Source organism: Equus caballus, chromosome 23 (genome assembly GCF_041296265.1).
Source record: "Equus caballus isolate H_3958 breed thoroughbred chromosome 23, TB-T2T, whole genome shotgun sequence".
In the NCBI taxonomy this organism is placed as follows: domain Eukaryota; kingdom Metazoa; phylum Chordata; class Mammalia; order Perissodactyla; family Equidae; genus Equus; species Equus caballus.
Genome location: NC_091706.1, coordinates 51,265,660 through 51,293,472, shown reverse-complemented (window position 1 = coordinate 51,293,472; position 27,813 = coordinate 51,265,660). Strand labels below are relative to the sequence as shown.

At 41.0% G+C, this 27,813-nt stretch overlaps 1 protein-coding gene across 7 annotated transcripts in view; it reads right to left on the bottom strand.

Annotated features, from left to right (window-relative positions):
* ADAMTSL1 (ADAMTS like 1) overlaps positions 1-27,813 on the bottom strand; it is an 859,827-nt gene that overhangs the window by 160,208 nt on the left and 671,806 nt on the right. For all 7 annotated transcript variants that reach the window (XM_070248240.1, XM_070248241.1, XM_070248242.1 and 4 more), the window contains 2 exons: positions 16,941-17,242; positions 10,949-11,078 (listed from right to left, as the gene is read on the bottom strand). In XM_070248240.1, coding sequence (XP_070104341.1) covers positions 10,949-11,078; positions 16,941-17,242 — 432 coding nt within the window. The remainder of the gene's footprint in view (positions 1-10,948; positions 11,079-16,940; positions 17,243-27,813) is intronic.

The window sequence follows — 27,813 nt, the reverse complement described above, 5'->3', positions numbered from 1 at the left end:
TAGGTACTATGCTAAGCCCTCAACATACATATCCTCACAACAACTACCTAAGAGTTAAAGATGAAGATACTGAAGCTCTAAAAAGTGAAATCCTCTGCCCAAGGCCAATGAGCAGGTAAGTGTATGAACTGGATTTACCCCAGATTTGTATGACTCCCATGCTTTTAAGGCTGGAATGAAGGACTGGGCATCAGTCATTTACACTTAAGTGTGAATTAGATTAGGTAGTTTTGTTTCTCTAATTCTTAGTTGAGTTGAACTGAATGAATGGGGGGGGTGGGTGCAAGGATAAGGGTTGAAAGAATCAGGGCCATGCATAAGTGGTAGAGAAGGGTCATCTGGGAATTTGGGTAGTCAGAGGGCATTAAGATTAAGTCTCTGGAAGAGAGAGGAAAGAGGTACTAGGAAAGAGTCAGAGAAGAGAGTGGCAGATCCAGGGTTGCACTGGGGAAACTGGGGAAAGAGAAGTGCGTGCATGCATGTGTGTGTGTGTGTGTGTAAGAGGGTAATGGTGTTGGTAATTTACAACATGCATAGGCCATCAGCTAAGCATAAACTAAGCCAGTGGTTGTTAGTAGTGGCAGAGCAAAGATGCAAAGCTCCAAGACAGCCACCAATGTCTTCCAGATTCAAAAGCTCAGGCTGCATCTCTTTGTATGACTTCGTATTTCTTTACAAAAATGTTTTCTTAGGAACTGAGTGCTTTGCTGGATGGCTCAGTGCTGGGTTTTAAGACATTGCTTTAGGTCTATTTGACTTCTGTTTTAGTGTGGTTCATTTCCTGTGTGTGTGGCTTTGCCCCGAGAAGTGGGTGCTCTAATGAATCTTTCACTGTCTCTTAAGCACCAGCTTTTACCAAGAGTCTAGGTCTACTCTTGGCAACTGAGAGTATGAGATGAAGGTTCTCTGCTGCAGATAAAGAAAGAAGAGCCTGTTAACTTGCTTATGATCTTTACTAGGTTATCAGCTACTAGGGAGCTAGGAGGACTCCTTCTTTTCACTGTGGTAATTCTCATGCCTAGAGCTTAGTACCTAGAATAGGATAGGGGTTGAGGGATGGATGGAGGGATGGATGGAGGGATGGATGGAAGGAAGGATGGAGGATGTATAAACATCATTAATAGAGGCAAAAACTGAACCGCAAGCTCTTTATAATAACTTTGCAATTAAACATACCTTGTTCCAAATCTGAACCTGCCACCAGCTAGTTACACGATCCCTCTAAAGACTCAGTTTCCTCAGATGTAAAGTTAGGATAGAGAGAGTAAATCCTCATAAAACTGTGAGGAAGATTAAACAAAATGATGTATGTACAGTGATAAGCACAGGGCCTGGCATATTGTAAACTCCCCTTAAATGGAAGCTAGTAGGGAAGCCCTACCTTGCTCTAAGATGGCCCGTGTAGGTTAGCAACGATCTGGAGGCAAAATGCCCTGAACCTTACCTGTACCTTGGTTTGGATTTTACTTCTTTTCTTTCCTTTACTCTCTTCATTTCCTTCCTTCTTCCTTTTCCTCCTCTCTCCCACAGGTATTTGAAGAGACAACCAGTTAGGCATAAAATTATTTATATAAGCGTCCTGATTTCTTCCTGACTTATCACAGAATTTTCTGACCATTAGGACACCGATGCTCATTTCCAGGACTCACATGTCACCTGCCCACAGGCCTTACTTCCTCCAATCATGTCATACAGGATATTAGCTTTTTAGGGATATTTGGACTCTGTCTCCCTTCTCTCACTCCATCATCTCATTACTGTTCTTAACAAACACACCTTATTGGATTAGGTGTTAAAGTCAAACAGAATGTCCCAACAACTTCTACCTCTTGCAGGCCTGGTGGAATCCAGGAGAACCAGCTGCTCCGCTTCCTGCTCTAGAAGTGCCTAAGAGATCTGGCAAGGGTTGTACAGAAAGCTGGCTTGAAGCTGGGTTCTACTCACACCCTCCCCTTTACTCTGCTCCCACACTAGCTGGTTAAGAAAATTCAGGAATAAACTGCAACAACTAAAAAATAAATATGAAGTTCTTCTTATATCATGTGATTTCCTGCATAGGGAACTAAGAGGGATGGCAGACCCCTATTATTTTGAGTGTCTACTCTATGAGGTAAGAACTGGCTGAGTGATTTACATGCGTGGTCATCCTTATGACCCCCCTCTGTGGTTCGCACCATTATCTTTGTTTTACAGTTAAGGATGCCTGAGTCTTAGAGAGGCTAAAGTAGCCGACCAAAGGCCACAAAGCCAGTGAGAGAGCCAATATCTCTCTGACCTCAAAACACACGATTTCTCTTTTATTCCAGGCAATCTCCCTGTTCCTGGTGGGGAATATTCAGCTTTGGCATCGCCAAGTCTCCTTTTGGTTCTTGTCCTGAAGTCACCCCATTGCCAAGTGTTGCCAAGATTCTTATTAGGAAAAATATGGTGTCTGATTTAAAAAAAATCATGCTAAGATGCTAATGAGCTACCTTTCCCAGAGACATGCACACCATCAGAGCAAACCATGGGTTTGGAGTTTAACACCGTTGCTAATAGTGGAATGAGTGACAAGTTCTCTGCAACCTGGGCAGAGGGCCCTTTTTGGCTCTTTGAATCACATGAGTAGCTACCTCTGGCCAGCCAGAAAGGCAGTTCTATCTAGCCACTCAGGAACCAGAGTTAACAGCAGTAAGCACAGAGAATGCATCACCTTTGGCTGTTCTAGCATATGGCCTATGGCTTATGTCCATGTCTGTCTAGGTCTCAAGGACAATCGCTCCACAAGTAAAATAAGAAGTCCTGTGAGAAGCAGTGAGCATCTGGTGGGTCTGGAATTGTGTTAATCCAATGACAATCATTCTAGGCTTAATTGTGTCACTAACACAAACACCAAAATTTCCTGCAGCCCCAGTAAAGATAACAAAATGATAAAGAAGAAAAGGAATGGTAAGGACAAGTATGAAGGAAACTGTGATTCACCATAGGAAAGGCAGTAGTTGGCTAGGCTCTGCTTTGTGACAGCTCTTTCTGTAACTGTGGCAGATAACCTACGACCTGCCTGACCTTGGGTTGGCGCCGTGACAGAAATAATATTTTCGGAAGGATCAACTGTTTCTGAACTGTATCCCCCAGGTTACTGGGAACAAATCAGAGCATTCTCTTTTTCACTCCCTCATTTTTATGTTGCTTAAACATCTCTTTTTCTCTATTTCTTTCTCAAGTCTTTTTCCTACTTTTCTGTTTTCCAAGTTTACAGAACATAGTAACATAGCAGATTTTTAACACTAAGGTCATAGAAAAAACCCCTTCATATCAAATTGCACATAAGACCTTCTTTCAAAATTTCCGAAGAAGGCATCGGGTACACTTAGGCAGCAATAATTCTCATTTCAAAGCTTTGGCAAAATCATTGCTTGCCCTTAAATTGTTACTTAAGAACTATAGAAACACTGGATTATAGAGAAGGGCAAAAAAAAGTAGAAAAGATTTACTTTGGGAGTCTCCACTCTACTTCTGTCGATTGATTTGTAAGCTGGAAAGTTTTTGGACTGTAAAACTCCAGTGTTTCGTCACCATATTCACAGCAAAAAGCTATGTGGTGGTGATCTTTCCATCCCCGTGGTGCTTACGAGCAATGGGATTGATGACTAGTACAGAGATGTCGGCTCTTGGAGCAGTGAAGGATGCAAGAAGTTGTTTTGTTTAATTACTGTCTTCATAGGGGCAGCACTTAAAATCTCCAAGATAAAAAAAAGGTAATGGCTTCTCCAGGACTCCCCAAAACTCGGGCTTTACCTGCTTCAGGGAATAAAGTGGGTTTGTTGATCAATGTAGCCCCAGCACAATGCCCAGCACAAAATAGGCATTCAATAAATATTTGTTCAATGGAGGCTGAATGAAGAGAAATTCTGTTTATCTTAAAGGGCACTATAAAATCCTAAATCGAGAGATGCAGAATCTTTTGCATCCTTTTCCACAAGGGAAACACCATTAAGGTATTAGGAAAACGTTCATCATTTCAGTGTTTCACCACCCTTGCTGCCTGAATGCTCTCCTAAACCTTTCTTATGGAAATGTAAGTCTTGTCCTCATGGCTCCTTAATTTATAGTTAAAGCCAGTTCCTGCTTTGTGACTAATAGAGGTGCTTTGTCTTGGGGACTTAAATTTGACTCAAGGTATTTTCCTAATAGAATTCACTTTTTCTTTCTTTCTTGAAAACTTCAATTCTGTGCGTAATTATCATTACCTTGGAAGAATCAGAACGTTAGAGCTGGAAGGGCATCAGGGATCACCCAGCTGCACCGCTCATTCCTTCCTTTATGACACTATTACTTGGGGCTCTGTCCTCCTGCCAGGTGGACAGCCTAAGTCCACACCATACTGGGTTGCTTGTGAGGGCTTACAAATGCTAACACACCTAGGACAAGAGGTCAATATTACTTTCAATGAAAATGTAATGGTGTAGATCACAGAGCACACACTATTCGTGACTCTATATGAGAAAAAGTGCAGATGCCTATCATATAATAAAAGCTAGCCACTATTAACACTTTTGCTGGGTTGGACGAGCAGTCAGTCATCTTTCTCCAAGCAAATCTGACAGGTCCACTTCCTTCCATGGCTCTGCATTGCCTATCGGGCATCAAGTCCAGATAACACAACCTAGCATATTGGGCTATCCTGGATCTGGCCCCTGTCTGTCCTCTAACACTAGCTTTCATTTCTCGTCCTTTCTTTTGTGTTCATGCTTTTCCTTCTGCATACGACATCTCTCTCTCTTCTTCACCTGGGTAATTCCTACTTATGTTTTATGATTCTGCACAGGCATCACCTCTTCCAGGAAGCCTTCCCTCAGCCTCAGGCCCCACAGAACTTTGTGCTTGCCTCATTCACAGCAGCTACTGTTTTGAAATCTTCTTCCTCCACTAACAGGTAACTCTTTTAGAACAGGGATTTGTCTTCCAGTCACCTCTGAGGACCAAGTACAAGCAGCCTGCTATAATGAAGATGCCCAGGGCATTTTTATTTTTTATTGAATTGAGATGTAAAACACTTTGCCATATTTTTTGTGAAGAAGGTTAACTTCAGGCAATGGTCTGTATAAAGACTTTCCCAGAGTCCAGGCAGAATTATGTGGTCTAAGGGGCTGTCCAATTACATAGACGTTAAGAAACCAGGGAAGCTTCCCTCTCCGAGCTTAATTGAATGGATTTTCCTAAAGCTGATATTTCTACCTTTCTAGAATGAGTCATTTGTGCTTTCAGGTGACATGATGGGAAGGTAGATCAAATCTCTTGATTTTTACCCCAGATTCATGCAACAACTAAATCTATGCATACAAAGCAATTTCTAATAACAGAGTTCATTTCACGGAGGCTTGAGGGTGATATAATTGGTGATGTGCTCTTTTTAGGAGAAATGAAAATTTAAGCCCGGAGGCAAGCGCACATGTGACGTTTACCCTTGTTGATGTCAAAATGCTGCCGGGGACAATTCTGATCACTGGGCCAACACATTCCTGGGTAGACAAATAACAGAGGCTGCCACTGGGCCAATCAGGTCCAGTAGTTAAGAAACAGGTCTTGGCAGGTTCCTCTGTTGTAACTTGTCCATCAATGGAAGAAAAGAGAGAGAGAGAGACAGTATAATTATGCATCTGGATTTCCAAGGAGGATGACGGTAGTAACAGCATTAGCTCTCCAAAGGCGCCTGAACATGGCCCCTGAATCTGGACTCAATTTCTGTGGACGCCAGTGAGCTTTGGTGTGCTTTTGCTTTAAGCACTTAAAAGTTAGTACGGACAGAGCCAGAAGGCAGCATATGGAAACTTTGGGAACACAGCAGAAGATAAACCAATATTTAGAGAACATGTTGAAACAGTAACCCTTAAAACAAGTTGTCAAAGGGGAAGGTGACTGCAAAGCTTTGAAAACTCCATCAAATAAATTAAAACATGATTGTGTAAAAGGCAACAGCTTCTGCTCTAGCCATTTTAGGCTAATATAAAAGAAAATTAGAAATTGGAAATCATTTGCTGCTAGTCCGCATGGATTTTGTTAGCGTACAATAAAATAGGCATTCTGAAGTTTGCTTTTAAAGATGAGACCCTATGACCTTTAAGACGTTTTTCTTAACTCTCTAGTCTGAAAGAGGGATTCTCAACCTTCGTTTATAGTTCTTCCTGGTTCTAGGAACCACTCTAGGTCTGAGAAGAGATTGGGGTTGGGGCTGGGGGCAGACACCGAGTACTGTTCCTGGAATTATGGGCTCTTTTTCCTCCTTCGCTGTTTATCTATTCTGCACCACTCAGCTGTTCTCTGTTGCACAGAAATAAAAGTTTAGTTTAAAAAGTATGTTAGAACAAAGCTGTAGAAATTGCCTTGGAATTTCCTTCATTTTCAGCCATCTGGCTTTCATTGCTTACTTCTTTCCCCTCCTCCACGTACGTTTACCAAATCTTTTCAACACACACTGGCCAAGCTATCAAATGCTTATAATTAATAACAGTCATAGCCCTTTTTTTCTTTTAAGGTAGTGCTTTCTGGCTTTCCTTGGGCTGCTCATGTCATTACTAGTACAAACCAGGGAGATGGTCGATAAGACTTATCAAGACTTAGCTGAATAAGAGAGAAAATCTAATCAAATTTGCGTTAAACCATGAATACAAAAATTATGTTTAATTTCAAACTAAAAGTATTTCTCACCAAGAAATGAAAGAGAAGAAGAAGAGAATTAATTTTTCTGAGTACCTACTATGATCCTATTTTAGAGATGAAGAATCTGAGGATCCACAAAGATATATGACCTCTCGAAGGTCACATAGCTAAACATGACAGAGAAGAACTCGACCGTATGTCTAAATCTATCTGTTGGGTTTTATTTTGGTGGTTTCAGGGATGGGCAATATCTTTATTGCATACTATTAAGTGTAAAATCAAGTTGCCAAACAATATATACAATATGATCCCGTTTACAAAGGGAATAAAACCGTATGTATTTGTATGTGTTCGTATATGTATATAAATTCATAGAAAAGCTATGGAGATGTATGCACCAAACCATTAACAGTGGTTATTTCTGAGGAGAAGGAGGAGTGGAACCACAGAGCCTAGTGGTGAAAGGGGAACGTATGACTTTCTTTCCTGATACTTCTGCTATGGTTGACTTTTAAAGAACGAGAATATTCATGTATCAGTTATACAATTATAATACTCAGGAAGCTTTCTTCTTGGGAACAGGAGGCTGACTTCTTTCCTAATGACTGGTCTTAGCTTCTTTTTGGATACTTCTGCCTTAAGCTAGTCCAACCCACTAGTGAAGGTGGATGGGGGGTGGGGCTTCCAGATACTAATTACTCAAGTGGTGGTAAAGGTGCCTAAAATTATCTTTCTTTCTTGTAATGATAACTTCTTTGCTGTCACCTTGATGCAAAATTCACATGGTCAGCTCACAGGCAAAATGATCCTAATTTCTTCTGGCCAGTTTTAGGCAAGATTGTTAAGGCATTAACACCTGTCTTCAACATACTACCTTCCATCTCTCCCACCAATGAAACTCCTCCCTGGGTAATGCTAAGGATTTACTCAACCTTCATTGTGTCCATTCTCCCCTCTATTAAAGCTTGCCTCTTATTTTGGGTATGCTTTGCTGTACGTGGCTGCTGACATACTTTTCCAAAGGCTATTTATACTTAAATTCGTATTTAAAGCCTTAAACCTAAGAAAGGCACTCTAATAATGGCATTTTCAGCATTATCTGATGGGTGGGGGAGAAGGGAGAAGGGGGATGGAGAGCAGAGATAGCACTGGGGTCTTCCCAGCTATCACTAATAACAGGGTCTAAACATTACTACTTATAAATTTGGCCCTAGTCCTTTGTACTCATTTATTCAATAAACAATAATAAGGACCTGCCATGTGTCAGACATTTATGTTAGGCGCTAGTTGCATAGGGAGGAGGATTAAGACATAAAACTGACAGCAAGGTCTTTAAAATATAGTCCTCTTAAATAAATAACTATTTTTTTAAGTGCCCTAAATAAATGAAAGCAGTCTGTGTCCATGCACACACACACACACAAGTTAGAACAATCAGAATACCTCCGGCTTGAGAATAGACCCTTCCTGCTGTGAACAGCTTGGTATGAGAATATTCTGCTTAAACCTGATGAAAGTTGGACATGTGCTTCTGATACCAGCTCTGCCATTCACACCGAGTAAGTCGGGGGAAGGTAAGTTTAATCTTAGAAGACTGCCCAGTTAGGACATGCCCTCTAGGGCCTTTGGTATTTTCCATGTGATCTGATAACTCAGACCACACACAAGAGGGAAAGTGGCTTTCTAACTGGTATTCTACCAGATTAACAACTGCCTGGGAAAGCTACTTATCTTAACAAATGGCAGCATCTCAGAGACATAAGCCCAGTGACCAAGACTTGGAACATCATTTCTGCATATCCTATGGAAAATGCTATGGTTTTTTGAAGACCTGACCATCAGCACAGTCCAAGATCCCAAAAGACAGTGTATAGAATCTTGGAGCCCATCAGAGGACACCCTTAAATGTGCAGGGAACACTAATCCATGCATAATAAAAGTTGTAAATTAAAGATTTAAATTCCTCCCAACTGAACAGAAGGTGCTTGGGAACCACACACTATTATGCCCCTACCAAACACATGTTCTCTTCATATACATCTACACCAACCTTCAGAAAGGGAGCTTTGTTTTCCTCTGATGTCATACTGAAATATTTCACAGGAGGTGCACCTCCATAGATTTCTCACTTTTAAGATGAAAATCTGCTTTAGCTCTTTAATGGGAGATGAAGAGAGCGAGTCACATCAGGCCACTGTACTTTGGCTCACTTTGTTTTTCAATTAGCATCAGTCTACAAATGCTCAGCTGTGTGTGGTTGGCCCAAGAAACCCCTGGCTGTGCCAGTAAGAGAGGTCTTGCCTATCAGTCTGACAACTGGCTGGTGGAAAGTCAAAATACTGAATTTATGTGGAGTAAATGCAATAAAGTTAAGCTTAACAAGAGTTCTTGTCCAGGAGTCAATAAAAAGGTTGTAGAGGACATTAAGCTTATCTAATTTAACCACAGTCAGTACTTTGAGGATGGGAAATAACATCTTGTGTCCTATTTCTTCTGCTGCCCCAGGAAGGGATGGGCTTAGTGGCCGCAAATCCCAGATGATTTTCAGCTAGTCCCAGCACTGACTCCTCGGCATTGCCTCAGCTCATCACAGCATTTAGATGTCATTGCAACACTGGAATGTGGTTAGAAAGACACTTATATGCTTGTTTTAAGTGATAGTTAAACAGCAGAACAGAAATGACATCAAGTATCAGCACAAAGCAGCAGCAGCAGCAGGCTAAAGCTTCTGCCTACAGAATAGGGACGAGTCACAGGATTGTTGAGAAGGACATGGTGACCTCGGATCCTCTTGTATAGCCAATTCACTTGGCAGATTTGGAAAGAGAAAGGGCAGACACCTTGCCCAATGCCACATAGTTAGTGAGTGACAGACTTATGAGGAGAAACCAGGCCTCTGGACCTCACAGCCAAAGCCCTTGCAGGCTGTCCATACTGAAACCACTCTGCTTCTTTCTACATGGGGAGAGTGCAGTCAAACAGAAGGGCTTTGGACCTTGCCCATGCAGTTAGGTCTTAGATTCACCCAACGGGAGAACTGTGAAGGTAGCACAGAGATGTGGGACCAGGTCAGACAGGAAAAGAAAAGAAGTTTCTAAGGATTCCATGCACTGGATCTGGCTTTTCTGGGTCCAGCCCCTGACTCTGTTTTACTGGCTGCTGTTCTCACAGGTGGGGGCTGCTCCTAGCAGTGGCTAACTGATTTTCTGGGTGGCTTGGAGAATACAGCACTTCTGGCCTTCCTCACTTCTGCATTTGAAGAGGGAAGCCAGGCCCACCATTCAGATAAATACATGGAACGACTCTGGTGACTAGCAGGAGAAGTGTTGGTGTAAGACTGTGCCCTGATCTGATCTGAGGAGGCTTGTAATCAGTACCCTCGAAGTCCCAAAGAACGGCATCTAGTTGCCTGAGAAATAGACAAGCAGCATCAGCTTGACCAGCAAACTATTATTAATTCCTGAAGGCAACACATTGTTTCTTACACGATACTTTGCAGAAACAGAAGAAATGTCATTCAGAAACAGCATTCCCCTTGGCATCCAAGATATGACCTTATCCAGTAACGCTCTTCATCCCATCAGCAGACTTGAAAGTCTGGCTTTGGTTCTTTACACATCTCCCTTTGAAACCAGAATCATAGATGAGATGGTTTAGCTTCTGCAGAGGTTTGTTCCAAAGATGTATCTGAAGGCAAGTCTCAAGACACCATAAAATTGTGCAGACTGAAGCAGTGGTTGGATTGATTAACTAAGAGTCAAATTTGGGTAATAGTGAGACCAGACAGGAGTGAGCAATGAAATGCTCTAATTGATTTTATGCATGTGGAATGACACACATGCACCCTGGAGCAGGCTGTAATGAATCTGCATGCTCTGTGCATACAGATTTCACAGCAGATCAATTAAATCACCCAGATGCTTCAGTTCCTTATACCCTGCAATCTGTGAGTCAATCCATTACTATGGCTTGAGGGCTCGGGATATGGGCTAAAAGGTGGCAAGACCACGAAGTCTGTGGTCAGTTCACGTTCCCTTCAGGAAAAAGCTGCAATGAGGCACGTGCACATATCGGCCATGACACAGGGCTCGTGCACGGAGCCTTCTGGACCCTGAGCATGACCGTCGGGCTGGGATTCCAAAGCCCTGGTTTCAATTAAATTTAAGTGGATTTGACTAAAAGTTTGAACTGATGCTAACAGGTTTTCAAAACACTGGATAACAATAAGTGTCCCAGTCTTGCTCATAGACAGATGCATGCAGTTCTAAACACACTTCTGGGTAGCTGGGCAGGCAACACGCCCCCTTACCTTGCAGGGCAGGGATCCAAACTGCAGGATTTGAGGAGCTGCGGGGGCCTGCGGCTGGCCACGCACAGGTTCTCATCAGCAGGCTCCCGAGTCTGTTTGTTCAGGCAGCTTACCACAGCCTCCTGGACACCTGTGTACAAATCACACTGTCAGGCCAGAGTGGACGCGTGTGGGGTGATGAAGTGTAGACAAGGCAGCTGGTGGGAGGGCTCTGGGATGGTAGGACTCTGGCTGCATGTCAGAGATGGCAGTTTAAAGCCCGGGACAGCCCATCTCGCCAAGCATCACTCCATCTGGGAGGAAGTACTCAGATGCTGGTGCCTCTGGAAGTATGCCCCTTGAGGAGGGCAATTCCCCTAAAGAGGAAAGGCTGCCACTAATACTGTTGAAATGCTTTAAAAAATGCCACCAAGCTATATAGCTGCCAATGCTGAAATGTGATAATTTAATGCAGAAGGAGGGCAGGGTGACCAAAAAAAAAAAAAAATGGCCCCACGACCTTCGCAAGTTATGTTTTAATCAATAGGAGATTGCTGTAGTTGGAAAGGAGGCCAAGAGCAACGTATTAATATCCAACATTCTGTAAATTGCTGTTTTCCTGGGGCCTTGCATCCAGAACTTCAACTTTTTTGGTTTCTTTTGGGGTCTGGTTTATTTCTTTAGTGACCCAGGGCAGCTTTGGAAGTTGGAACAAAGAGAGAGAGAAAAAGATGTATAATGAATACATCCATGGAAGACAATCTTCCCTATATCCATGGAAAACAATGTTCCACTGACACCCACACGCCCCTGACTCAGAGCTGGTACAACAGGGGTTTGATCAATAACTGGCACACGGTTACTTGGCAGGTCTTCCAAGATGGTGTGCAGGATCTCTCACAGAGACTTTCCTGGACAAGGGGACATTTAACTGGGTAAGGTAAGGACAAGACATTTCGTTCTGGTGCCCAAAGTCATAATAACCGCAGTCAAAATCGACAGGTTGCACACTATCAGCCAGGTACCAAGGCTAAGAGCTTGACATGCATTATTCAATCGTCTCAACCACTCCACGGGGTAAGCACTATTTTTATCCTCATTTTACAGATAAGAAAACTGAGGCTTAGCAGGGTGAAAAGATTCGCTGAGGTCGTGCTGTTGATGAATGGTGAAGCTGTGCCTTACCACTGGAGCGTTAATGACTGACAACATTAACATTTAAAAATACATTGTAACATTGAAAAAAAAACGGCTGTTATATCTGCTGGAGATCCTCAGAATAACCTAGACATTTGTCTGGAATCATATCAGCAGAGTTCAGTTTAAGGAAGAGGCAAAACAGGACATTCTCGATAACATGCTTTCAGTCATAAATAGCTATGTATATAAAGATATGTACATCTAAAGATATCTACATGTGGTTAAATATTTGTATATAGTTATAGCAGAGGATGTGATGGTCCATATAATTAGTCCATATGTATAAATACACGTACATTTTCTTGTTTTTATTTTCAGCATTTCTTTGTCAATTAGTTCCTACTATAGTACAACTGGCCCATCACTCGTTAGCGCTGTTGCTTCCCTCCTCCTGTCTACCCTATGTTTCTCCAAGAAGATATCCCCTCTCCTCTAATGCCTCCTAAGGTGATGTTACACTGACTTAGGTCACTCAACAAGACCATCATTTGAAAAGTGACATTTTGAAGCCAGAACCTGAATCACCTTTCTTTCTTCCTAGCAAGTCTGATAAATCAAACATTTTTAAAAAGACAGTCACAATATTTACCCTCTGGCTATGAATGTAAATTGTCTTTTTTCTAAGCTTCTCATGAGCTTTGAAATTTAATTTAAATATATCACGGCCAGTTCCGGGTGGAGCATTTGAGATTTATTCTAGGTAGTTAAATTACTCCATCATGTTCTGTAATGCTGACTACAGGGTGTTCTCTTGGTTGCAGCTGGGATGAGCCATTTGAAATTCATGATATGATGATTTAGCAAAACATTTCACAAGAAATTGTTGATATCATCACTGATACTTCCCACTGGTATAGCCTGGCATTATTAAGGTAATGATGACAAGGTGCTGGATGAAGATAACTATTCCATACAGAATCTAGAGTTATGGTTACATTAGAAATTAAGTTTTCAATGCATTTACCTACCTGGTAATATTCAAGAGATTCTACAGGTTGCTCTAAAATAACATATATTTTGGCTTCATTCAGCTACTGACCACTTATGAAACTGAGTTGACGATCTGAGGCAGGAAGTAACCACAGAGCTTGTCACTGGCCTTACTCGAAAGTGCTTGCTTCAGGTGTGTGTGGGGTATATGAGTGATGTGACCTATTCCCACGTTGTGAACTCCTTGTTTATAGAATTGAGGTCTTTCTAAGTCTGCAAAGAATGGGTGTAGCAAGGGCTCAGTTTCCTAAAATGACATCAGTAATCTCCTCTCTTGGATATATGGCACACAAATTCACATTACCCCAAACCAACAACCATAGCTCAAGATAAAAATCACCTTTGGGTGGTTAAGTGCTGAGATTAAGCAGCATTCTAGAGTTAGTAAATTCTACTCTAAAGTATTACAAAACAATTCACTGGGCCTGCACAACACTGTGTGTTAAATGTCTATTGCCATAGGGGCCAGCTGCCTCAGCCTTCTCGGGTGGGGCCTTGGGTGGCGGGGGAAACTAAGGACAGGGCTCTGTCATAATTAAGGAGTATCTGGGACCAGCCCTGTGGTCAACACACAATAAATTTTTGTGGCATGATGAACGAAATGCCTAAAGGGCAGGGCATTTTGAGCACAGCATGCAATTTAGGCTAAGGGGAGGCGGGAATGGGATGCCTGGAGGAAGGGACAGGGAGCAAGGGAGCAGCCCTGGAATGGGGAGTGGGAAGTTGGAAGAGGGAGGAAATGTGAGGACTTCACCTGCGAGTTCACAGTAGATTTGGTCCAGAGGAGTCAGGCCAGGATGTGAGAAGCTAGCAAATCCAGTCTGTGCTCTTTCCAAACAGGCTAATATATGCACTTAGAAGGACATTTTAAGCCAACAGAGAATACACATTTAAGTAGAGTACTTTACGATTTTGAGTTTTCCTTTCTTGACAGAAGCAAAAGGAGAGAGAAGTCATAAGCAAAAGGGAGCAACAGGTACAAGACTTCCCTTTTCATTCTGGAGCAAATGTCAAGTTTTCCCTCAGATTTTAATGTTGATTTCACCATCTAGGAGTTCAATATAATAAAGCTGTGCAGGCTCAACAGATTTGATATTTGAAATAGATTTGAAACCTATTAGTTTACATACACAAAGTTAAAATATAACAAGGAGATGAGAGTGGGGCACAGGACGCAGATCTGAACAGGTTAGGCTCACTTTCAATCTTCCAGAAAATGGGATTTTCAGTGTTTATTTTTCCCAGAACAGCATAATTGTTACATGATATTTGATGACAGTTTGGGGAAACACAGCCACCAACTACAGCCTAAATTACTAACTAATTCCTTCTGGTTGCTACCTCTGTGAGGTGAAAGGTTCCTTCTGTGTCTATCCAGTTTCGTCTCTTGAGACTGCAAAAACAATAAAATTAGCCTGACTTGCCTTATAACCCCAAACTGATTTAAAATCTCTCTGTTAATCCTGCATGTTTTTGGTTGACTTTAGTAAGAATGATTAAAAATATCTATAACCTTGTGGGTTATAGTTTGGTGGAAGATCAAAGTTGATAATACACTAAAATGTTACTGCCAAACACTGACATCAAAATATACATGTCCCATATAGCGAAGTAATTTTTTAGTGTGTATGGGTATCATATGGACCATCTAACCCAAGCATGTTTTCACCACTTTGGAATTTTCAAGTCTAACATTTTAGGCATAAATATATTACCTTGGCACAGTGACATAACTGTAGGTAAGTGCACAGTTGTTGACAGTTAAAGACCTAAGATATTTCAGTAACTTTACCCTGCCTTGGATATAAAAGAGGTACAATTTATGTTATGCAAAGGTGCTCAGTTCCTACAGGCAGAGATCAATTGTATATCAAACATCCAAATCTTATTTCCAAATCAATATCTTTTGAAAACATTTTAAATTAAAAACATTCCATATACTCACTAGACTTCGAATTTTATACCTCTGGTTGATCAGCAGAATGGTTAGAATCTTAAAGATAAAGGTATCTGGTTATTTATATCTTCCATTACTGCATCTATTTTCCCCATCTGCTCATAAAGTCCCAGGCGTGACTTGTAACTGAGAACCATAACTGAGAGATCATAAATAATTTTTTTCAAAACACATTTATTTTAGACTAGAGATAATGATCGTTCAGTTCAGGTGATCATGGAAATTTGGGATAAACACACATCTGAACTCTTGAGTCATTTATTATATTGGGAAGAAGCAACCAGAGCTACCGGCTGTGGACTTTCCTCCTGACCTCTCAGCTCCTTTGCGGGCTCAGAGATCACCAAAGCTTATTTAAGGCCTCCTTCCTTGAGCATAGAAGAAAAGATGTCCACAATGTGAGTGGAGAACACCATAAGAACATAGATTAGCTGAGTTCCAGGAAACTCTTCCAGAATCTGATGGAAAAATTTAGGTTTTAAAATAACAGGGCTCTCCATTAAAACACTTAAGAATTCTGGAGTTTGAAACTGGGAGACTTAGAAACAAACAAGAACCTCAAGGTCAAAACTATTAAATGTTTACTAAAAGACCCGATGGAGAAAATTGATTTTTGCTAGCACTTGTTCCACTATTCATTCCTTTTCAACTACCTGCGAACGATTTGGGTACACTTATTTTTACGTTCTCAATAATGACAAAAGATGTCTTTTTAAAAGAGTTTCCAAAATTTCATGGTGTAGGAAATGGTTTTGGGAAATAATTTTAATACATATATTTTTTATTTGAGTTAAGTGACAAATTTTGCTGGGAATGCAGAACCTTAATGTGCCAAAAGGGGTTACTGATAGCCAGTGAGAGGATCTGGTGGGCAATCATCCAGCATTTCCTCACCTATCAAAATCTCTCTTGGGAGCAGACGTAGGAGACAGTGGCAATATGAATCTAATGCATTTTCTATAGTGGCAAGAAAGATCGTAATCTTGAAGAATTGTCAATTTCATTAAATGCCTTCTTCTCCCGCTACAATCCCATTCATAGGACCTAAAGTAATCACTGAATCTGTTGTCACCATGGAATATACCTAAGACAACCAGGTCGATACACAGGGAAATATTTAACTTTAGTTAAGTAATACTTATAATGAGAAAGCTTCAGGAATTCTCTAAGTGCTTAAAGAGGTGTGGTATGATGGAAAGACTCTAGACAGAGAAATAAACAAATAGCAGGCCTACGCCCAGCTGTCACTCACTAGCTGTGTGACCTCGAACAAGTCACTCAGTGTCTTTGCATCTTAGTTTTCTCATCTGTAAAATGGCAGTGGGATCAGACTTTAATCTTTAAACTTCTTTCCAGGTCCAGGTAACCACGATGTTAACTGTCTTTTATACACCCCTTCCCTTTGTGAGTAGATATTACCTTGGGAAATCAGTTGAGTAAATCAGAGGGACTATAATCTATTGTTGGGAATAGCAGACTGTTTTACCATCTTAAGTCTTGGCTCATACCACTTGCACTGAGGCAAGGGCATAGATGAATAAGACTGAAGGCTGAGAGCATTGCCAGGTCGGTGTCAACTGTGTTTCTCAGTCAGACACACTAGGATATATTGCAAAACATCAGAATGACAACTGAAAGTAAAAGCATTAGTTGTGTTGGCCACTCACAGCTGACACTCAAGCCCAAAGGGAAATACATCTGTGTTTTATTCAGTATGCTTTAATTTAGAACCGTTTCCTCCCCTTCTCCCCCTGCTTATCATTCTTGGACTAGAGGCAGTCACGTGACACAGTTGCATGCATGGAGAGAGGATACAGAAAAAGGACAAGAAGGTAGCAGGGATCTGAGCCAGAGCCCCCTTCTTACCTCCTCCACACGATTCAGAGCACTTGGTGAAGCCCTCATACTCCCAGTCATACAGCTCGTCAAAATCCTGCAGGTCACCAAAGAAGCCACCTGTCTCTTCTGGGTTAAATTCAGGAACTTCCCCGTTGCATGGTCCTGCATAACAGGCACGCTGGGATGCTGGCTTGGGCCCTTCACATTCGTCAACAGGCAGGTCAGCCACAGACTGAGAGAAAGACAGGAGCACCTGGCACCTGACTATTCGCACCTGGGTCCCCATACCACAGGTCACCGTGCAGGCTGACCAGGCCTCTGGGATGAACCTGCAGTTGGCAAGCAAACAAGAGGAGAGGATGAGAAGCCCCCGGCAGGAGACCATGGGCATTGTGAGGGGCTGCATCCCACCTGCCACCACTGCCCAGTGCTGTCCCAGGATGTGCTCAGGGCTCCGCCACCCTATCCTGCGATGGGCGCTTCAGTTTAGTTCATGAGCTCGTTTGCCACTGTTTCTGGATTGGTTTCTTCATGAGCGTCACATGAAGTCCCAGCTGTGAGACATTCCAGCCACAGACCACCTGCTTTCTCCCTGCTTCACACCCACAGTGCTAGCTCTTCAGAGCAGGGAAACGGTTTCCTCTCTCACTCTAAATCCAGCACTTGTGCCTCCTGCAAGATGCTGGCTATTCTTACAGCAGACTAATACTGATACTAAAAACTATAGCAAAAGAAGCCCTTGGAGATATTTAAGGAAGTATTTTTTTTTTAAGTCTGGATCACATATTCTGTAAGTTTCTTTGCTTTTCTGCTCAATGTGCTTCCCAAGATTTATTTATATGTAGAAGGAGGGATTTTTTTTTTGTAACTTTCCAAGAATGGAGCAAAGTCTTGTTCCTTACACATTCTTTGAATTAGTCTGGACTACAATTCTTTTTATATCGTAGAGAAAAGCCGTGCTGCAAATTTAAATGCACAGGCGTGTCACAGTAAATGAGAAGTTCTGCATTCATACAAGTTTGTTCTGCGGCCTCCACCTCCCACCCCTCGAGAGCAGCCACACTAGTGAGAACATCATTTTTCTTTGACTTTCTCCAGAATTTGGGACAATTTTCAAATTCCAACAAAAAGGCTTTTTCCTCTCACTAATCAACAATGGCCCTAACTGCAATGACCTTGAAAGGGGATTTGGGGGGAAAAAAAGCCCAGAGGGAACCACTAACCTTTTCAAAAAGTTAATATAATAATCTGGAGAAAGAATTTTGGAATAAAAATTTTTATTTTTCCACCATCCTACTGCTTTCTCTCAGGGAGTCGTGCTGAGGAGGCATGCAAACCTGGCTCCCGAACCTTGACTTTGGCAGACAAGGAAAGAACTGATAAGAAGGTTATAGCATTCAATCCTAGCAAGTGCAAATGGTTCATATCTAGTTTAGAGAAATTAAAATTCTAACAGGAAACCAATCCAAGTTTTCAGACTGGAAGGAACATAACAAAGATGTTTCCTGGGCCTGAGCCTGGGCTTGGTGTGGAGCAGGGGGATCTGGCCAGGAGAGCCAGACTGCCCCCTGAACAGCTCACGGTGTCTGAGGCATGGAAGGAGTCCCTTCAAGAAGGTTCTGACTGAGTCATGGAAGGAGTTCCTTCAAGAAGGTTCTAACTGAGGCACGGAAGGAGTCCCTTTGAGCTGAGTCTCACTGAGGCATGCATGGTAGGAGTCCCTTCAAGACCCCTAGGCTGTGACCAAAGGCAAGGCAGTATTTCCAGGTGAACATAGGCCCTATGAGAGGAGCATTTTAGATTTTGTGAGCCATGTTTGTGGGTCTTTGTTGTTGCAACTACTCAACTCTGCCAATGTAGTGGAAAAGCAGCCATAGACAATATGTCAACAATTGAGTGGGCTGTGTTCCAATAAAACTTTATTTACAAAAACTGGAGTGGGATGGGGGTGGGGATGGGAAGGGTGGTGGAAGGGTCTGAATATGGCCTGTGGGCTATAGTTTTCCAACTCCTGCTGTACTAAACGCCTGCTTTTCCTAAACACACTGAGATTCACAAATAATCTCCAGACGTCTTTTAGGTCTTCATTTCCACCTTTTTCTACATATATAAGTTTATAAGAATGACAAGTAGCTAAACTGATTTGTTTATTTTTTATCTTCCAAGGTGAGTCTCCGATGAAATCTAGAATATAAATGATGAACCAACTAAACCTTCAGCTTTCCTTACCTGTAAGGTGAATCACTTTGCATTTGGTCTCTTTCCAGGACCAGGAAGATACACCAAGAGCACACAAAGCAGAAAGGGCATGCTCCCAAAGCCCCATGAACTCATTGTAAAGGCTGAAACTTGTTTATTTTAAACCGGCATCTGGATGAAAAGAAACGTGCCTGTGTGTGTGTGTGTGTGTGTGTGTGTGTGCGTGCGGGCGCATTTTTGACTATCTGGACAGTTAGGGTTAACAGCAAAAACAATAAACATCTACTTTATGTCCCCCAAGTGAGAGTCTTATCAAATGTCAAAGAGCCTTACTGGCTTATCTCCCAACCCACTATCCTTAGGTCTTCATCAAGTTCACACCAATTAAAAACAATTTGGCTCTAAGGGGTGCTGTCTTTTGGCAGTCATCTAAATTTCGCCAGTGTATGATAAAATATATTCTCTCTTCTTGAAGGCAGGAGATTATATTTCAAAAGAAAAATATCTAATAGTGCAAATGGCCAAATGAATAATAACTGTTTTTCATATGAAACTTTTCCCCACATCCCTAGATCTCCCAACTCTGTATTTACTATGTTGAGCTTTCTGGCCACAAGTGGGAGGAAGCGAGGTCAGTGAGAGGGCAGGCAAGGGAGCTAGGAGGTTTAACCGTAACATTTGGAAGACTCAATTTGAACAGTACTTGCTGAGTTAGAATCTTTAAAGTGGAACCTTTAAAACAGAGTCAACAGATTTTTTAAAAAATCATTTTGATGTACAAATGTACAATGAAAAAGTTCTTATTATTGAAGTTTAATTTGGGTAATTTTAAAGTTCTTTTTGTTAGCAGCACTGTTGTGGGATGAATGAAGAGCGGCTGGCTGAGTGAGCTCTTTAAAAGATGGGCTTGAACTTCTTCAGAAAGAACTGATGTGATTTCTGCATTTAGTCTTCCCATCTCCAGGAAATTAAAAAAGAAACCTGGCAAATAAATGATTTATGCTTCTGTATGGTCTTTGATTTGCAAGCTTAATTGTTCACTTCATTAAAAGCTTATCCTTTTTTTTTTTTTTTTAAAGTTTGGCACCTGAGGGGCTGGCCCCGTGGTCGAGTGGTTAAGTTCGCGCGCTCCGCTGCAGGCGGCCCAGTGTTTCGTTGGTTCGAATCCTGGGCGCGGACATGGCACTGCTCATCAGACCACGCTGAGGCAGCGTCCCACATGCCACATCTAGAAGGACCCACAACGAAGAATATACAACTATGTACCGGGGGGCTTAGGGGAGAAAAAGGAAAAAAATAAAATCTTTAAAAAAAAAAAGATTGGCACCTGAGCTAAGAACTGTTGCCAATCTTTTTTTTTTTTTTTTTCCTTTTTTCCTTCTTCTTCTCCCCAAAGCCCCCCAGTACATAGTTGTATATTCTAGTTGTGAGTGCCTCTGGTTGTGCTATGTGGGACGCCGCCTCAGCATGGCCTGATGAGCGGTGCCATGTTCGTGCTCAGGATCCGAACCAGTGAAACCCTGGGCCGCCGACGTGGCGCGCGCAAACTTAACCGCTCGGCCACAAGGCCAGCCCCGAAGCTTATCCTTTAATTAGAGTTATTATTATAGTTCCTTTTATGAAATAGAAAACAGTGATAATCAAATTCACTTGTAAAATCTCAAAGTGGTTTAGTTTATTAGTAGCTATTATGGAGTCAGAAGCGTGGACTGAAATAATAAAAACAATAACTTTATTAATATAATGCTAAACAGAAACAACTCACTCTTGGTTAGTCTCATGTCACTGCCGACATTAGCCACAATTAGGCTCTGGTTTTATGCATGCATGGTCTATAACTATATTTAACTTTTCCTTTTCTCCTCTTACTTTCCTCTCTCCTTCTTTCTCATATACATGTTTGTTTAAAAAATCATTGGGATTATTCAAAATAAGAGTAGCCTTATAGGTGTGTTATTTTGATGCTGTTACTAGCCTCACCTCATTCTCGAGTTTCAAAATGCAAATTGAAACTTGCAGGAAATCACATTAGAAATCCTTAATTTTGGTTTGGTTTTCAATCTTACTGCATTTGAGCTTTAAGTTGATAGGGGTTGTGGATTTCTTCTCCTTCTTCTTTTGGTGTATGTTTGTGTATGAAGTGGTGACATGATATCAGGGGGAGGAGAGAGGAGGGAATGAACTGAGTAGTGTAGGAAAAAATTATAAAAGGCTTTAAAATAGATCCAAAGATTCCTGGGTATCCTGTTAAGTGCATCCTTCCTAGTTATTGCAATCTTTCATTGGCCATGAGCTATTTTACCACTGTGTAAATTGCAGAAAACTGATAATGCAAATGGTTCTTGCCCATAGAAATGCAGATTAATGGTGTCTAGTGGAATGCAATTGATTGTTGTCCTGTAGATAGACCCATTTTGCATCTATTTGTAAATTCATTTCAGCATTCTTATTTGCCTAAATATGTATGGTCCTTTCAAATTGCCTTTGAATTGGTTATAACATCTTCCTGGTTCCCTCATTAACTAATGAGGTAAATAAAATCTTTGACAGATGTTCATTTCATATTTGCATGAGAAACATGTTTTTCCCTTTCTAAAATTTTATCATTTAATTAGTGGCCACAGAGGGATCTGGAAAATAGTATATTGGAAAAACAAAATACTGTATAAGCAATTCTACCCCAAATTAATCAGGAAGTCTTTTATATAAACATGTCATTTGGGGGTAAAAAATCACCATACTTTATTGGTACTGATGTTATGCCATATTGCATCATCTTATTTTTAACCCAATCTTCTTTTCTCTATTCCTTTTCTTTAGTTTTGAAAAGTTGGTTCTTCTCCTGATTCTGGGCAATCCTTGAGACATTAATGGAGTAAAAATATTTAGGAAAAGGTGCAGTTACCTAAACCAAAGCTGGGCATCTTGGCATCTGGAATGAAGAGGCATTTGGATATATGAGAAAAAAATTGCAACTGGGTGGGAAAAAACTTGGAAAAGGGAACAGGACACACCTTCTCTCCTCTACATCTCAATTTCATCTGAGATCCAAAGAGCTCATGTAAAACTTTTCAGTTATTTAGGGTCTCTCAATGACATTGAAAGGGAAGATTTTAAAAAACTCTCCAGGGGCCGGCCCGGTGGCACAGTGGTTAAGTGCACATGTTCTGCTTCTCGGTGGCCCAGGGTTTGCTGCTTCAAAGATCCCGGGTGTGGACATGACACCGCTTGGCATGCCATGCTGTGGTAGGCATCCCACATATAAAGTAGAGGAAGATGGGCACAGATGTTGGCTCAGGGTCAGTCTTCCTCAGCAAAAAGAGGAGGATTGGCAGCAGATGTTAGCTCAGGGCTAATCTTCCTCAAAAAAAAAAAAAAAAAAAAAACCAACAAAACTCTCCAAAATTATATTATAAATTATTTATAAAAATTAATTATAAAATCCATAATACCAAGAAAACCTTAAAATTATTATTTAAAAATACAGCTAGAGCATTGAAGTTTTGGGAGAACGCATCCAAAATATGCCTCTACATTCACTTAGAACCACACCTAAATCATTTGAAATAAATGAGAATCTAACTTATTGTGAAAGATCTTCTGTCAAGGATATTTGATCTGAATGTGGAATTACGAAAATATTTCTCAACTGCTGTTGTTAGCTTACAACTCTCTGGAGCTGCAAATAATTCACGCTACTTATGCAACTCATATTGAAGTCTCCAAGCAAAATTTTTCAAAGGTGTCCAGAACACCACTCCACAAAGCATCCGATAGCACCGTTGTTTTTTCATAGGTTCCTCAAATCCTTGAGCATCATGCCTGAGTTGTTCGGGTTTGCGCTGTAAGGTGCCCCAGTAGTATAAGCAAGAATAGAACAATCCTGGAGATTAAAATAACAAAACAAATGACAATTTGGATGCAGCCACTAGTATAACTATTTGAAAAGAAAATTCAATGACTGCCCCATCTATTGCCACTCACTAGTAATAAATAAATAAGAAGGAAGGACCCAATTCCAAAGGACACTAAGGCAGCATGGAGAGAGAGAGCTATAGTTAGCAGCATTTTCCAAGTAGCAGACTTCATTTTCTCATGATAATGATGCCCTTTGGGTTCTTTGAGAGGCAGCAGGCCTCTGCAAGAATGCTTCAATGACTTTCTTACAGAAATGCTCAGTGCTAGAAGAGGGAGAAGAAAGGCTGACTGTATTAAAAGGCATTTTCCCTTTCAAAGAGACTTTATAGTAGAAAGAAATGCTGAGGGAGGCCAGAGTTTTCTCAAAGTCTCAATGCGTCAGGGACTGCCCAGATTTTTGAAGGCCTAGGACCTCATATTTGAGTACACATTAAACTCGTCTTGCAGTTCTGACCTAGCTTTCTTTGATATGGCTCCAGACAAGACAGTAGAAGGACTGTTACTGAAGGAGGGGCCTGTTGACCATCAGGAGCTTCTTCCTTAACAGTAAGAGAAAAGCTCATAGAAACACAGTTAAAAATCGGTTCCCAAGAGTGTTTGTCCCACAGTGCTAGATGAAGTAGCCTAAAAACTCAAAGAAACTAAATCATGCCTCTCAGTTCCAGGCACTGGCATGAGGAAACAAAACCCTTTTCCTGTTGTAGGAGTTTCTTTTGGTCTTTTAAAAAGTTATTGTGTCCAAATTTAGTAAAATTTTAGTAGAGGGCTTATTCACTTTATATTTCGTATAGCTGTACTCAGGCAGTGTGTGCTGGCCTCATTTCATCTTGATGGGGTGTTGGGTTATCACGTATCCTGAGGCGAGTTTAAATTCCGTGTCTATTACACTTCAATGTAATCTCAATAAAAATGCTATTTTTTAGAAGAAAAGGATTTTTGGGCAGCTTTGAGCCAGAGGCAGCCTTCAGTAATTTGTACACGACTCTGGCCTAAAATTGCCTTTATCATACCAGCAGCCACCCAACGGTGAAGGCTCTGGTGCATTTTGGAATTGTTCCTAGGTCAGAGGAGCCCAAGGAGAGTTCCTATCTTTCCGTCTACGCTTTAAAACTCAGTGTGCACAGAGTTTTGGGGAAGAGAGAAGACAGACCACTAACCGTATGTAGCAGACACAAATGAAGCAAAATTACTCTCTTCACAAGTGAAAAATGCGAATACGACAGTCGTTTCAGACCATCTTTCTCTCTCATTGCTTTTCTGACCTATGTGAACAGAACATGATTTAAAAGTTTGGTTTTCCTTAAGGCTAGTCTGATTATTTAAAAAAGCATGTCCCAGGGACTAAAATGCCACTACAGCTTACAATGCTATTAGTGCATTTGTAGTTCTCAGCTTAAAACCAGAATGTAGTTTTTAATGTATAGCATTTTCCCTGACTTTGATAAAAATCTAAAATATTGTAAACTCAGAACACTTTTCATGAACCATTTCTTCTTCGCTCGGAGTGAAATTAGTTTATCTTGCAATTTTGTAAAGATTTTTTTCCCTTAATTCAACAAGTTTGGCAAAGCTCTCCAATGAAAAGTTCAGTTCATTAAAAATGACCTTAATGGACTTAACATATATTGGTGGTGACAGGGTCCATGCTTTATTTTGGCACACAAGGATCCCATTAATTTGTCTTTGTCACTCTCTAAGGCTCAGCTGAGCAATAGTTCAGATTTAGCTTTCTGAAAGTAGCTACAGAAATGAGCAAGAGTGGAGACGGCAGGAGGAGCTGACAAATTTAGAACTTCTCGGTTTGCAATAAAGGCTTTTCTAATGACTGCATAAAAATGGCTCTGTCTGCTCTCTCGAATTTGTTATTGATTTTTCTGTCTCGGTGCATGCTGGGAGTAACCTATGGGGATCAACTGTATTTAACTCAAAGTTGAGAGAGGATGCTTTTCTGCCCAAGCATTTTCTAAACTTTCCATGTTAATTTTTGCAATTCCTTATAGATCCCTCTGCCTTCAGATAAAGGCAACTAACCCTCAGAATAATCTCAAAGTGTGATGCTTACAAATGAGTCTTCAAAGAGCATCACAAGTACAGAAGAGAGGTAGGGGAGTGGTAATAGCTGGGGAACAACCAGCCAGATTTTGGGTTAAACTGTACTTTTCTCTGACATGCCATTAAATACAACATGTATGAGGCAGATCCAACATCTGCCTCAATTTCTCCATTTGTAAATGAGTGAATATTATACATTTCTACTCCCTTAAGATGAATGATGCTGGAAAAGGCCCAATCGCAACCACAGTTAACACATACAGAGAGCTTCCTGCTTACCAGATACTTTACATATAACTTAATCCTCACAATAACCCTATGATGTAGGTAGTATTATTATGCTCATTTCACAAATGAGGAAATTACAGCCTACAGGGTTAAGGGACTTGCCCAAGGTCCCTGTTGCTAGTGTGGGATCCAAGATTGACACCCAGGCAGTCGGTTACTAGAGCCCACATTTTTCACCACTGTGCACACTGCTGCTCTGCATGTAAGTGCGATCAATAATTAAACTGCTTTTTACTCTGATCCCAGCAGGGCAGTACCCTTGTTTGAGTGCAGAAATACAGATTACCCCTCACCAACTCACAAAGTTGGCAGCATGATGTATTTGAAAAAAATCCAAATTTTAGGAAATTATCTGTGATGTCTATAGCCTGTTTTCAATATATAGGTAGGAATCACTGAGGTACATATACTGGTACAAAATATCTGATCATTTGCCACATAAAAAGACCCAACAATCCTTCCTCAAATACCAGTTTTGGAGCCAAAGTCAGATTTGATTAAATTCTATCATAATCTGCCAAACATTAGTTCACACTAACATCTCCCCCAAACCCTTTTGGTATATATTACGTTCTTCTCTCATTTATTTCTCATATTTGTGACTTACCATATACTAGCTTAACTATTCTGACATTTTAGCTCAGAGAAACATATGGTAGTGAAGAGAATTGGGGAATTCAATAAATAATTCTCCTACATTCCTTTTTAAATTAATAACACTATCATGCTGTGCATACCCAAATGTCAAATGGCATTTCTTAAAAACAGCTAGCTCATTTCTTCAATCTGTGGATAATTGGCCAAAATTCAATACTTTGGTCATAATTCTATCATTTCTGTGATAACAATGCACTCATGGTTTCTTGAGGGCAAGGACTCTTGGGTTTATTTTTACAGTATCTGTACCTGACCCAAGGCATGGCATAGAGCCGGTGACTTATGAGCAAATTTAGCTTCTTTCATTAGGAGGTGTGAACAATTAGCAGGTCCAATGACTCTCTGAAGACACCTGAAATACATAATCAGCCAGAGAACTTATACGAAGCATTCTACTGTTGCAGAGGATAAAATGGATGAGAATGACTTGGGCAGAGGGAGAAGAGAAATTCCTTCCAGAAAGGAAGGAGTTGGAGGCTAGAGAATTCACGACTGTTGTGAGGCTAAGGGCTGATTCGGTCGGATCAGCATGAGGCTTTAGCTCTGCCATGTGCCAGTTCTCAAAATTAAATGCTTTTGTGCTTTTTTATCCTGTAATTCTAATGCTCAATTCTGTTCTCCTTGAAGATCCTTTATGTTGGTTTAATTATCTGCAAATAGCGTTTAAATTTCTCCATATTAGGTGAGATATCTCTTGATTCTTAAGAAAAGTATCTGTTTCTATATATACAAGATATTATTTTTATTTTTTGTGGCATGAAATTCACAAAGAGAATGCAATTCAGGCAACTTGTATTGAGGATATAAACAGGAAAACTATCTGGATCCATTACTGATGTTTGAGTCCCTAAATTTTCTTTGGGGGAAAATATAAAAACATGTGACACAATTAACACTTCTAGCCACTTTTTCAAAAAAATATATGAATTCACATTCTTAACCACTAAGTTAAGTTACTTTCTCAGACAACGTACTGGATATAAATATGGTCTAACATAAGCATATGCTTAAATATTATATATTTAAATACTATTTGCAACAAGATAAACAAGGCATTTAACTACTACAGGATCACCATGGCGACTCTTATCGGCTTTTCATTCTAATTCCTTGTGGATTCTGTTCATACAGATGCATGACAGGAATTTCCCTTTTCTTCTTATTGAATCAGCCTCATCACTAAGCTAATGCCATCTGGCATCCAGATCTTAGTGCTGCCTTCTGCCTGCTTTCCTTCTTCTTCTTCTTCCTTTTTTTAACGGCTCACACCAAGGTTATTTATGGCAATACATTTAAAGCCTGAGTATTGTGTTGAAGCACAAAAACGTTTTCCTAACCATGCGGTAAAGCTGTTAACTGAAAATCTAATAAGATAACTCCAGATTTTTAAAGTGTGAGATCAAGGCACAGAGGACCACCCAATCCTACCTTCACGAGGACGGCACTGTGGAGGCCCTCCACCTGGTGTGTGCCAGCGTTTGATGGGAGGATGGCTGGTTAAAATGGCTGTGTTGGTCACCAGTGCTCAACAGAGTCACCTGTCTCCTGTTGCTTGTTCTGAGTCATCCAAGTAGAACTCCTGGCAACTGAAATAAATCTAGGAGGAACCTGGCTTTCCTAGGTGCCCAGTTAGTCCTCCCTTCCATTCCTTGGGATGACTTGATTCAGAGCAGAAAGTCTGGAAAGAGAAAGTCGGAGCATCTGGAGCTTCCAGGCCATAGCTTTTTCTCATGCCTGCCGCCCTTAACAGACTACACGTTCTAGGGCGTTGGGTGGCCTGTTAGTG